This window comes from Nylanderia fulva, unplaced genomic scaffold (genome assembly GCF_048542155.1).
Source record: "Nylanderia fulva isolate GAGA-0341 unplaced genomic scaffold, ASM4854215v1 Scaffold73, whole genome shotgun sequence".
NCBI lineage: Eukaryota > Metazoa > Arthropoda > Insecta > Hymenoptera > Formicidae > Nylanderia > Nylanderia fulva.
Window position 1 is genome coordinate 113,138 of NW_028190841.1, and position 13,599 is coordinate 126,736.

Consider the following 13,599-nt stretch of genomic DNA (forward strand, 5'->3'; position numbering starts at 1 on the left):
TTTCTTATATATATACATATTAATCTTAAAAACTATGCCACTTTTATATATGTATATATTTTTATTTATATATTTTTTACTTTTTATCAATTGCACCATTTTTAAATGTCGGAAATGCGCATGCGCAGATTAGTGATGGATTTGTAGGATTCTGAGTTTCTTTTAAAGAAAATTAATTTTTTTTCTTTTTTAGTATGTCGAAAAAATTACATATGTAAATATTATTATATATATTATTCTACATCGATAATTGATTCATCTTGCAATTATATTGAAATTAATTATTTTTAAAATTAATTTGTGGTATCCCAAGTAGCAAAATGACGTCATCTTTATGATCAACTCTTTTCTCAAGGTCGTGTAATTTTTCCGATACGTAATATATCATGTTACATTCGTGAAGAATCGCAATGTAAACATCGAGGGAGACTTTGATTAATTCTTTTTCTGATTTGGATGGAGGTTTATTATCACGAGTTCTGGACATTGAGAGTTGTGGAGAGATTTTTAACCTCTAGAACTACAAAACAATTCACTTAATTATAATTTTCTGTGTTTTGACCTTATATACTTCGAAGAAGAAAAGAAGAAGAGGAGAAAAGAAGAATCAGTGTTAAATGCAAAAAAATTAGTATCAAAAAAGTCGAAAAACAATTAATAAATACATTCAAACATCTAATATGTAAATAACAGATACAGATGTTTTATAGGTAAGATAATTTATAATTCACGATGATTTCTATCACACTGTACATGTTTGTCATGTAATCTGGAGTTTACGCTATCTTCTTTTGCCATCCACTTGATAGAATGTATTAAAATTATTGGTATATTAAAATTTTTGAAAATATTTTATAGGTTTGTTATGCTTGTAAATATTTTACACACAGAAGAATATTTTACACATATTTAACTTCTATGATACACAATGTTTCATCCACTGTTGTCATGGAATCTTACATTATTATCTAGAAGAGTATTGGGGAGACATGAATACAGGCAAATCCATCATACGTAAGTATAATGTTTTATAGAAAAGTAAACTGTGCCATTCATGTTTGAGATATATTTTTAATTTATTGCATTATTTATTTTTAGCTGTAAAATCTTGGTGGTTGGAGGCGGTACTGCTGGCTGCTCGATGGCTGCGAAGCTGTCAAGAAAATTTGATGAACCTGGGCAAGTTATTGTGTTGGAACCCAGCGATGTAAGTCAAAAGAATTCAGATATATATTATATATAAATAATTGCATGTACATTTTAATAATAAAGTCATCTTTCCAGGTTCATTATTATCAACCCTTGTTTACCTTAGTCGGTGGTGGCATCAGTTCTTTCAAATCATCTAGGAAGTATATGAAAGATGTTCTGCCAAAGAAGGCAAAATGGCTGAAAGCTTCTGCTGTTGAGTTCCAACCGGATGTTAATAAAGTATTGACCCATCATGGAGATACTATAGAATATGACATTATGATTGTTGCGCTGGGCTTGCAATTATACTGGGATAAGGTATGATATAGTAAAATAGTAATATTCATTGATATATGTATGATTATTTAAACATTCATGCAATAATACAAATATTTTAACAGATTCCAGGTTTGGTAGAGAGTTTGCATGATCCCGATGCACAGATCTGCTCTATTTATGGGCCTGATACTGTACCCCAAGTTTATGAGAAAATTAAAAAAATTCAATCAGGAACTGCAATATTCACGTTTCCGAATACACCAGTCAAATGCCCAGGTGCGCCACAAAAAATTGCTTACATTGCCGAGGATTACTTTCGCAAGGTACATCTCTGAAAATTATTATAGATTATTAATTCAGACGAGGAATTCTCATTTATTTTACTTAAAGCGCAATTTACGTAACAACATTGACGTTGTATATAATACGGCATTGCCTGTTATATTTGGAGTGAAAAAATATGCCGATTCCCTCTGGAATGTTTGTAAGGATAGAGATATCACTGTTAATCTTCAAACGAACCTGGTGAAGATAGACTCGAATAAGAGACAGGCCACATTTGAGAAATTAAACTCGCCGGGAGAGACGTCGATACAAGACGTATGTTCTTTATCTGAAATAATAGTACAATTTATTTTAATACATATGATAAATTTTAGTAATTTTTACTATTGTACTAGTATTCTTTTCTCCATGTAACGCCTCCGATGGGACCTCCTATAGTTTTGAAACAACACCCAATATTGACTAATGAAGCTGGATTTCTTTGCGTTGACCCTAAAACGCTGCGACACATCAAATATTCAAATATATTTGGCTTAGGTGATTGCACAAATACTCCGAATTCTAAAACAATGGCTGCAATAGGTAAAAAATATTCTAGAAATATAATATATATAAAATATATAAAATAATAAATAATAAATAATAACATATATAAAGATTGTACATTAAAGATTATATATATTATATACATATATGTATATAATATATAAAATTTTATATGTATACATTTTATAAATATAATATTTGTTGTACAGCTGCACAGGGAAAGGTATTGTATCAGAATATCATGGATGATTTAACTGGTAAACCAATGACAATGGTTTACAATGGTTACGCATCATGTCCTTTGGTCACTGGTTATGGTAAATGCATTCTGGCAGAGTTTGACTACAATTTGCAGCCTATGGAGACTTTTCCGGTGAATCAAGGCAAAGAATTTTATTTTACATTCTTGCTGAAGAAGTATGCCTTCCCGTTTATATACTGGTACTTGATGTTAAGGTAAGATTAATTTATATGAATTTAATTAATTTATATAAATAAATAATGATATAATTGCAAATGGATACATGCAGAATTTAAATCTTTACATTATCAATGCTTTGCAGGGGTTATTGGAATGGGCCAGAATTATTTCGCAAGTGTACGAAGCTCTTGAAGAGTGATTAGTGCTCGAAGTAAAAAGAAAATATTTTCAGGAGAAAATAAGCCCGGTGCCTTTCTTTTTAATTAAAAGTTAAAGTAGTATTGCTTTTCATGATTCTAACATGTATTATCATACAAGGTGATTTATTTTAATCGCCCCAAGCAAATATTTCAAAAACTATGAGAGATTTTTTATTGCATATTTTTGTAGTTTATTTCGAGTTTTGCAAAACACTATATACTAAAGTACCTCTTAAGTACTTTTTGAGTTATTAAGGTTTGACATTAACAATTTTTTGACATAAAATGTAAAATATTCATTTTCGATAATTATACCTTAATACTTTTATGTCCGGAATAATGAGACCAATCAATTGGTGTAAAGAAAATACATAGTTGCTTTTAAAAAATTGCATTGTTGTAAGTTATATATTTTTTTAAAATATTTATTTGGTCTCATTATTCTATGAATAAAAGTATTAAGGTCGAAAACTGAATATTTTACAAGATACTTTACATTTTATGTTAAAAAATTGTTAACTTCAAACCTTAATAACTCAAAAAGTACTTAAGAGGAAAATATTTTATTATAGTGTTTTGGAAAGTTCTCGAGATAAACTACAAGAAAGTGCAATAAAAAATAGTTGGTTTATTTAAGAAATTAAAGGTGACCTTTATGTGATCTTCAAATTATTATACAAGGTCAAACCAATGATACCATCTTATTTCCCTCTCGAAGTCAAAAGACTTTTGTTTGAAACTTTTTTCTTGTTTCTCATAATTTTCGAAATACTCGTCTGGAGTGATTAAAATTAATCATCCTATATACAGGGTGTCTCATTTTAATGTCCCGCCCCAAATAAGTTTTTTATTTTTGATTGTAGAAAAAAAATGTTTCAAACAATTTCTTAAATGGAACCATCTACTTTTCATTACATATTCTTGTAGCTGACATCGAGAGCTTTCCAAAACACTATAATGAAACCTTTTTATCTCAAGTACTTTTTGAGTTATAAGACAAGATCTCCTCACCTCAAGGTGACCTTTACGTGACTTTCAAGTAACTATTCAAGGTCAAACCAATGGCACCGCCTTAAGACCTCAAAATCACACAATTTTTGTCTGAAACATTTTTTTTTTTTTACAATCAAAAATAAACTTATTTGGGGTGGGACATTAAAATGGGACACGGTATATATGTATATGTATAAATGTAGATAATGTTCTTTTTGTTTATTTCTCGTATAAAGTCTTTTGTAATAATGAAATTTAATAATGTATATAGAAGGAATTTATATATTTTGAAAAAATATAAATAAAAGAAATTTTTGCGTATGCGCAACTTTTTTGCCAATCCTAGGGAAATTTTATATTTAGCCGCATTTTGGTCTTTTTCTTTTTGAACACGTCGAGCGAAATCGGTCGAAGAGTTTGACAAGAATCTAACGTAAACATGGATGGTCAACTTTTGGTAAGTTTTTAAAATAAATGTCAACTGATTCTGTAATTATGAAACTTTTATGCTACACATATGTTTGCGGTAAAAGTGATAAACTTGCGTTTCTAGCATAAACCATAGTGAATATTGAAACTTTGTGCAACATAACCTAATTATTCTTACATTGATTATAAGGACAGCTAGAATTAAAAGAAAAACATTCAACTTATAAAACCTAGGTGTATATGTATTATACATAATTAATTTTATAAAATTAATAATTTTATAAAGTTAGAGTTTGGATTTTCAATTTAAAAAATTCTTTTAATTTTTATTCTATTTTGTTTCATTTTTCAGTTTATTTTTAATGCAAAAATTAAGTTGTTAATAATTTGAAAAACGCATTAAAATTATTCTAAATCTCATAATTTTATATACTGCATTAGACATATACATAAATATGTCAATATTTATACTTATATTGGGTACGTGTGTATGTTTTATGTATGAATATGCCTAATTTTATTTATTAGATAAATTAATTAACTAATTTTTAACTATTTAAAATTAATTAAGAATTTAATAATTAATTTAGGAACCTACATTGTACACGGTTAAGGGAATGGCCATCCTGGACAACGATGGCAATCGAATTCTGGCAAAGTATTACGATAAGAATGTATTTCCAACATCAAAGGAGCAAAAAACTTTCGAGAAGAATCTGTTTAGTAAAACACACAGGGCGAATGCTGAGATTATTATGTTGGATGGTTTAACATGTGTTTACAGAAGTAACGTGGACTTGTTTTTCTACGTTATGGGCAGTTCGCATGAGAACGAAGTTTGTATAATCATTAAATAACTTTAAACACAATCACAATTATCTAATATCTATTCTGGGCTGATTTCAGTTAATTCTTATGAGTGTTCTCAACTGCCTGTATGACTCTGTTAGTCAGATCCTTCGGAAGAATGTTGAGAAGAGAGCAGTATTGGATAGTTTGGACATAGTAATGCTGGCGATGGATGAGATTTGTGATGGCGGGTAAATAGAATTATTATTTAATAAGTTTTGAAGTTATATAAGGGAGTATTTTTTTTTCAGTATAATTCTGGATGCGGACGCATCGAGTGTAGTACAAAGAGTAGCATTGCGAACGGATGACATTCCACTTGGGGAACAAACAGTAGCACAAGTAATACTATAATTTTTCTATATATTTTATATTATATGCAGGGTCCATTTTATTTTCTTTTAATAGTAGATTCTTCTGGAATCATTTGAAAACGATTTTTTCTCAGTGAAAATGTTGAGGCACCTATTTTCAAGTTTATAAGCAATTGGAAATAAAGGATTTTTCGTCAACTAAGCTCTATAAAAATAAAATATTATTAAAGTTACATTCTTCAGTTAATTTCAGGTAAAGTTTACTTTAACAGAATTTTAATTTAAGACTTAACTGCAAATGTGCCTGATAGCAAAAATTGGGGACATGCAAAAAATGTGTGACATTCCTCGACATTTTCACTGAGGAAAAATCGTCTTTAAATAATCTTAGAAATCTCCCCTTAACAGGTGGTCCGATAATTTTAGGACACTATATATAAAATTATATATAATTTATATATATATATATATATATATATATATATATTTTGTCATTTTTATTATAAGACTGAAAGTTTATAAATATTTAATTTATATATATATTTAGGTCATATAAATGATTTATATGTATACATATATGATAAGAATTTTTTTATAGATAATTTATATAAAGAATTAAAAAATTTTGATTATTTAAACGCGAGTAACTTTAGCTTATTAGCTCATTAGTTACTCGCGTTATAATTTATATATATTTATTTATGACAAGTTTTTTTTTGTTTCAGGTACTGCAATCGGCTAAAGAACAGCTTAAGTGGTCATTATTAAAATAAATTTTTTATGTGTATAAATCTTGCATAGATATATCTGCAATATATGTATATTATAAAGGTTGTTATTATTTTTATTATTATCATCATCATATAAAATAAAAATATAATTATAATTTAACGAAAATGTCTGATTGCTTATTGATTATTTTGCTTGACTTATATTAATTATTTTTCATCGATGCAGAACTGGGATATGAAGAGAGACGATGCGAATAGCGAGATCTACTTTATCTACAGTAAAATACAGGTACGTGCGCAGAATTCATTATCATAAACTGGTAAGCATCTGAATAATCGTATACGCTTGACACTTGTCTTCGGTCGATGGCGTTTTATGTTTTCCTCTTTCTTTCGAACTCTTTCTAAATCTTTGACAACTTCGCACACCACAAAATCATTCGGCGATATATTCAGTTTAGTTTTAAGCGTGATCTGTCGGGTATGAGTTGATCGCTCCTATACGAAGCTATGTGTGACCTTACTGTGACAGCATTTGAAAGTTTTACGAAGCATGACATCTTCACGTGAGTTTAAAATATTATTATTCTTCGATTTTACATACATATATATACACACTACATGTACAGGATGTCCCGCAGCGTGATGTCCATACTGAAACTATGTATATTCTTGGTGTCATTCTAAGTCAAGAAGTTTTAATACACATATGCCCTGTACATACATATATATGTGTGTACATATACATTTAATATAAATACATATATAGTTTACATCGGAAAGTTAATCTCCCGATGCGATATGAACACGGAAAAACATTTATCGGGAATAAATATATACCCAGATAGCCACAGTAATCCCATACAGCACCGTTAGATTGCAAAAACATTACAACAATCTTTCACCGCAATATTGCAATATTGCAAATTCACTGCAAAATGTTGCTACATCATTGCTGTTGAATTGCAGCAATGTTAAAATGTCCGCTTTTTCGAAGATAATAAAATTATTGATTATCGTTAACATCTTTTATTGTACAATATTGCAAAAAAATTATTTTATTACAGTATTATACCCAGCAAATACCAAGTTACAGTTATATAATTGTTAGTTGTAATTTTCCACTCAACAATATAATTGTTATAATACACGTATTATATTTTTGAGTAGGAAATTACAACTAACAATTATATAGCTGTAACTTGGTGTTTGCTGGGTATATGTATATATAATTACAATATATAAATTATAGAATTTGGATTACATGCAATATTTCCGAAATATTAATGTCATGTTGCTACAAGTGTGCTGGAATTTTGTGCACCTATATCTCTGCAATGTCTTTATAATGTTGCATTGCAACTTGCAACATTGCAACGTTGCTGCAATATAATTGCAATAATCTGTGCTGTATGGGATTATTATGACATCATTTTGATGTCAAAATGCATCATTTGCCATCAAAATGATGCATTTTGATGTCATAATAATTACTGTGGCTATCTGGGTATATATATACATATATACCATACAACACACAAGTTTGTAGCAATATTGCAACAACATTGCAATATTGTACATTGCATAGCAATATTGCAGAAATATTATGAAAATAAAATTCACGCAAAAAATATTAGGTACATTCAGTCCGATCATGTATTTGGCACATTTCCAATAATCTAATAGCAATATTACATATATATTTTATTGCATTATTGCTGCAATGTTATAGAACAATATTTCTGAAAGCGGACATTTTACCGTTGCTGCAACCTTGCAGCAATCTTGCTGCAACATTTCACAATGTTTATGCAATGTTCTAATATTGCAAATGAAATGTTGCCACAATGCTGCTGCAATTTTGTTGTGTTGTGTGGGATATATATACCCATACAGCACCGATAGATTGCAAAAACATTACAACAATCTTTCACCGCAATATTGCAATATTGCAAATTCACTGCAAAATGTTGCTACATCATTGCTGTTGAATTGCAGCAATGTTAAAATGTCCGCTTTTTGGAAGATTGCAACAAAATATTACAACAATATTGCAATATGTTATGAGTTTGCAATAATGCATTGTTATTGCAACCATAAACTAATAGTGCATATACAGGTATATAAATGTAAATAAATCATTAATGAAAATACGTTGTAGTTAATTTATATATATATTACAATATATAAATTATAGAATTTGAATTACATGCAATATTTCCGAAATATTAATGTCATGTTGCTACAAGTGTGCTGGAATTTTGTGCACTTATATCTCTGCAATGTCTTTATAATGTTGTATTGCAACTTGCAACATTGCAACGTTGCTGCAATATAATTGCAATAATCTGTGCTGTATGGGTATATACATATATATATATATATATATATATATATATATATATATATATATACGAGGTTTATTTTCACGCGATTACAGTATCGAGTTTATTGAAATTATATTCGCTTCGACCCCCCCTATCTCCCTAATGCCGAGCCCCTCGTCCATGGCGAACTTTTTATACGGCCTCCGTACCATCTCGGCGCCCACCGCCCCCTGGGGAAATTCAGCGCTCGAGAGTGAGAGAGAATGGAGGGATGGGGGATGAGTGGGGAAGAGGCAGAGGGTTAGTGACGCGCGCGCGAAGAGACTTCGCGCGGAAGAGAGCATCGGCGTCCTCCCGTTTATTCGGCGTCACGTGACGAACCCCGTGGACGACCCGTTTCGATCGGGTCGGTTGGTTACTCTTTCATCAGCCTCCTCCGCGCTGGGAATTTTAAATTTGATTACAAACTGCCCGAACGCGCGCCACACGTCTCTCCTCCTTCCATCCTGCCACCCTCTTTTGCTCGGGGAGGTTTTCGCGTTTCCTCACGTCTTCTCTCTCCCTCACCCCTTCTTCTTATACTCCTTGTTCTCCTCATTCTCTCTCATCCTGCCCTTCCCGCTTCCGTCCTGCTTTTTTCTCTCTCTTGCGATCCCGATGAAAAAACTCTCGTCGCTCGATCGCGACGGAATTATTGGCCGGCCGGCTTTATTTATAGCATTCATTTTCCGGGAAATCGCGGCGCAATCCGTCGCCCAGCCCGACGTCCGACCATTTTTCTCATCACCTCTCTCCTTTTCTCGTTTCGCTAATTGCTTACTTATTCTGCAGCCTAGCGATTTTGCCATTTATTAATGTCGCCTATTCACCTATATTAATGTCTAATTATCATATCATAGATATCGTCGATGATTGATTAAAGATATTTATTATTTATTACGGAAAACACAAGCAATTTTTGAGAAATAATTGTGATGACACGTTATTTGAAAAAGATAATTTTAAAATTATTTTAGAAATTGAGATTATCAAGAAAATACATATACATATATATATTTTTTTTTAATCATTACCTCCGCATTTGTTGTTACATATGTCTATATTTTTCATTTACATATTCTATGTTAGTGAGAAATTTTTTTAGTAGAATATTTACTATTTTATTAGTAAAAAAAAGTTTATATATTTTTTGAAAAAATTTCAAATAATAAAAATCGCACAAGAAAGAAAATGGAAAGAGCGTTTAAAGGAAGAACACTTGGACTCGTTGGAGAATGGATATTCAGTTACGTGCAAAATAATAGCACGCGGTTGAAAAAATGAGGAGAATTTGTATATTTCCTCCACCATCAAAAAATGATTATTCAAGGATTTCCTGGTATTCGTTAATTTGTTCGAAGACCACAAAAATCAGAATTTAATCCTAGATAGTCAAGTTAAACATGATGGAGGAAACATACAAATTCCCCTCATTTTTTCAAGCGGTGCTATTATTTTGTACATAACTGTATATACAATATATGTATATCAATATATTCAATATATGCACATAATTATTCATACATTTTAGGATGATTTTATTAAAAAAAGACTAGATTAATCTTCAAATAATTTTGTAAAATAATTTTATATTTTAATGATTGGATTGTTTCTTTTTTTAAATAATATTATTTTCCATTTTTCTTTTCTCGTTACATACAATTTCTAGTTTGATGTTTATTTTTTTGTAACAGTTTAGAATTTCGAATTTCGAACTCCATTAATTTTGGGCACTTCATTAATTTCTTTATTTCACTGCCTTTTTCACGCTTTTGCGCAGACTGTCGATACACGATTTACGACCCGTCAAGTGAGGGACGAATAGTACGTTGATAACGACGACACTTTGACGAGAGACATCTCTTTTTCCTCTTACTACTGCAACAGGGATTAATTTCGGAGCTTTGTGCGCGCGTGCTTTTTTCCGACTCTTTCGTCGTATATTATTTTTAAAATAATAACTCGATCGTGTTATGTAATATTAATAACGTGTTTTAACAACCTTCTTCAACTATCAGCTAGATTAAAATAAAACGAAGACATTTAAAATAATTCGCAATCATCCTCCCCAAGTAGCAAATTAACGTCAAAACGACGTCATTTTGTTCATTAGATATATTTAAGCTAGTAAATTCAAAGTTTATAATTAACTGTACATATCTTTCAAAATTTACAAATCTTACAAATTTCAAAGTTAGGGCCAGTTTTATCATTTCTGGTTAACTTAATCGGCCGATTAAATATAAGACTTGCTATAACCGCAAAGCATAGACATCTTACTGTAAATGTGGTTAATTTTAAGCAGTTGGCAATCGGAGATAGTGAAACTAGCTCTTAACTATCTAAATGCAATTGCATTTTTAATTCAAACCTTCAGGAAAAGGTTGGATGTAAGACGATTTCAACAAATGTTGACATAAAAATCGCTTATAATTAAATACAGGCACACGCCGTGTTAATTAAGACTGATGTTGATATTGAATTTGTTTGGTCCGATATATCTGTTAGGTTAGGTTAAGTTACAGCGTTACTGGTTAAAGCGTCAGAGTAACGCTTTGATTTTCACATAAATTACTCGGACGGGCCATTCGGGTGACCAACCGAATTAACCGTGCCTAAATGCGTCGGGGTGTACGGGAAGAGAAAGAGATAGACGCCTCCCTCGTAAATCAATAACTCCGCGGGAAGTGACGAGGTGAGACCCGAGTCGCGTCGCGACCGGTCACATGCTCGAGATGTTAAACGCGTTCCCCGTTAAGGGGATCCTCAAATCCGCTCCTAACATTTCGCGCATCCAACGGTGGTGGTCCAGGTGGCCTCGCAGAGGGACAATTAAACGTATAAACGGCTAGAATTAGCCGCAAGAATTGCTCCGGGAGCCTTTCAATGGATCGGCATTGCTTTCCCGACCATCAGGACCATTTAACACGATGACATCCCATTTACCACCCCCGCAACAAAGACCTCAGTAGATACTAGCAAAGCCCCGAAAACCCATATGTCAGCACGTGCCGCTGAACGGAGGCCGCTGTACGACGTGCCGCATCGTTCTCTTTCAGTATAGCTATATACGAAGCCGATAGTCCGGACTACCCACCGTATTCGGTCCCTCAATTTGACACGCCGGTGTTGGAAAATTATTCGCATAGAACAATTATAAACAATTCGCAGTTTATTCTGCTCGCCATAATTAACAACTACCAGTGTAGTGCTTAGATGATTTTAAAATTAACTAGATAGAGATGAGATGAAAATATGTAAATTTATCTTAGATAAGATGAAGATGATTTGGATTTTTGAAAAATATACCTAGGTATATATATAAAAGATTATGGCAATTCATCTAGATAACTTGTAGGCAGTATTATTTTTAAGACCGGTTATGTGAACACAGTTATAAAATAAAAAATGTAAATGATATGTAAGAAATATAAAAATATATATTGTATTTATATTTTTATTTATAAGTTTTTATCGCTTACTGCTTAAATTTTGCTATTTAATAAAAATATTTAAGTATTTTTGTGCTATATGACTCTAAACCAAATTATCTGAATAACATTATTCTAACTAATTTAATAAAGATGACACTTTTTTCAGTTAAGATGCAGATATAGATAATATATATTTTTATTATCTATATAAAGATAAGATGAGGTCAATATTTCATCTAAATGATTATTTATATAATTTTAATATTATAACAGCAGACACTGCTACTAATGAAAATAATTTATTGAATTTTAATTTTCTCGTTAACATAAGATCATTGATGATGTTAATATACAGTAACGAATAATCAAGTGATTAATTCTTCTAAGCAAATAATCAAATTTCGGCAAATAATGATATAAAAAATAACATTGCAGTTAACAAAAAAACAAAATAATGTATTGTAAGGTGTTTTATGAGGAGATAATTTCTGATTTATACTAGATTATAATAATTTCAACCGAAGTTAGTATTTTATGGTATTTAGAGAAATCTTTTAGAGTTTGAAAAAAAAGATCGCTTATTTTTTTGTCGTTTTCTGTTTTTGTCTCCTTTTAGCTTGTTTTTACGCATGAGTGTCTTAAAAACAATTCAACACGATAATAAACTCGGTTATTACGATCGCAGCATGATCACTGGAATGTATTTTTCGGTATAAACTTTTCAAATTGGTTAATAATATTTTATTCTTTTTAGAGTTCCGTTCTTAAACTAGCATATTTCTTTATTAAGAACAAAATTCAGAGTCAAATTAATATAAGATTTATTTTTTGAATTACACACGCGTAATTACTAAAAAATTACGAGAATAATTTGAGTATTTAACAACTACTAGATTGGCTACCAGGCAATTAGTGCTTGATATAAACGATAAAAATATTGAATCGCAAATTGTATTTGTTGAATTATTTTTTAATTGTTAAATTTTTATAAAACAAGATTATAATTAAAGACGCAAGAATTTTAATTTAATTATATAATTTCTGAGTAGATAAAAAAAGAGAGGCGACATCCTCTGAGAAGATACTATATAGATGTTATGAATGCTTGATGATAGCGTTTCACGATTCGTGGGAAGAAGGAAGGGGAAGGGGAAGATGGAAAGATAACAGCGTTATACAAAAGGAAAGTCAACTTTTTCAACCACTTGTATTTATCTGATATAATATGTTCTAGCATATGGTATAGTCTTTCTCTCTTCCCTTCTCATTTTCTAAGTTTCATTTATCTATATCTCATCTAGTGAGTGACAAGTAAAAACGGGCTTTTTTAGAGCGAGATGACATTTTCAAATTATGATATTTAGCCTTAGCATCTCGGATTAACCCTTTTCTTAACGCATAATTTTCATCTTTCCATCAATACATGGATACTCGGACACCAACTGCGTTTTTGATACTGCAACAATTTCTTTATTCTTTCCTGTTATATTTTAGGAAATCTCGTAATTTTTTTGTACAATAATTCATTTCAAACAGAAAAAAATTCCAAAAAAATCCCATT

General features: G+C 30.8%; 3 protein-coding genes across 3 annotated transcripts in view; all 3 read left to right on the forward strand.

The window, feature by feature from the left end:
* Positions 1 to 164: 164 nt before the first annotated feature.
* On the forward strand, positions 165 to 4,236 carry Sqor (Sulfide quinone oxidoreductase). Its single transcript, XM_029309926.2, has 9 exons — positions 165 to 710; positions 859 to 1,014; positions 1,099 to 1,207; positions 1,285 to 1,509; positions 1,593 to 1,793; positions 1,861 to 2,070; positions 2,151 to 2,337; positions 2,511 to 2,757; positions 2,865 to 4,236. Exons 2-9 carry the CDS (start codon positions 929 to 931, stop codon positions 2,923 to 2,925), a joined length of 1,326 nt encoding a protein of 441 aa, XP_029165759.1. The 5' UTR covers positions 165 to 710; positions 859 to 928; the 3' UTR covers positions 2,926 to 4,236.
* A 48-nt stretch (positions 4,237 to 4,284) lies between these two features.
* On the forward strand, positions 4,285 to 6,404 carry zetaCOP (COPI coat complex subunit zeta). Its single transcript, XM_029309941.2, has 5 exons — positions 4,285 to 4,372; positions 4,935 to 5,180; positions 5,251 to 5,384; positions 5,445 to 5,535; positions 6,233 to 6,404. The coding sequence occupies exons 1-5, from the start codon at positions 4,355 to 4,357 to the stop codon at positions 6,278 to 6,280; spliced, it is 537 nt and encodes a 178-aa protein (XP_029165774.2). The 5' UTR covers positions 4,285 to 4,354; the 3' UTR covers positions 6,281 to 6,404.
* Positions 6,405 to 6,625: 221 nt separating this feature from the next.
* Positions 6,626 to 13,599, forward strand: part of eve (segmentation protein even-skipped) — a 36,506-nt gene continuing 29,532 nt past the window's right edge. Inside the window, exon 1 of the mRNA XM_029309970.2 lies at positions 6,626 to 6,804. Within this exon, the coding sequence (XP_029165803.1) occupies positions 6,749 to 6,804 (56 nt within the window). The 5' untranslated portion in view covers positions 6,626 to 6,748. The remainder of the gene's footprint in view (positions 6,805 to 13,599) is intronic.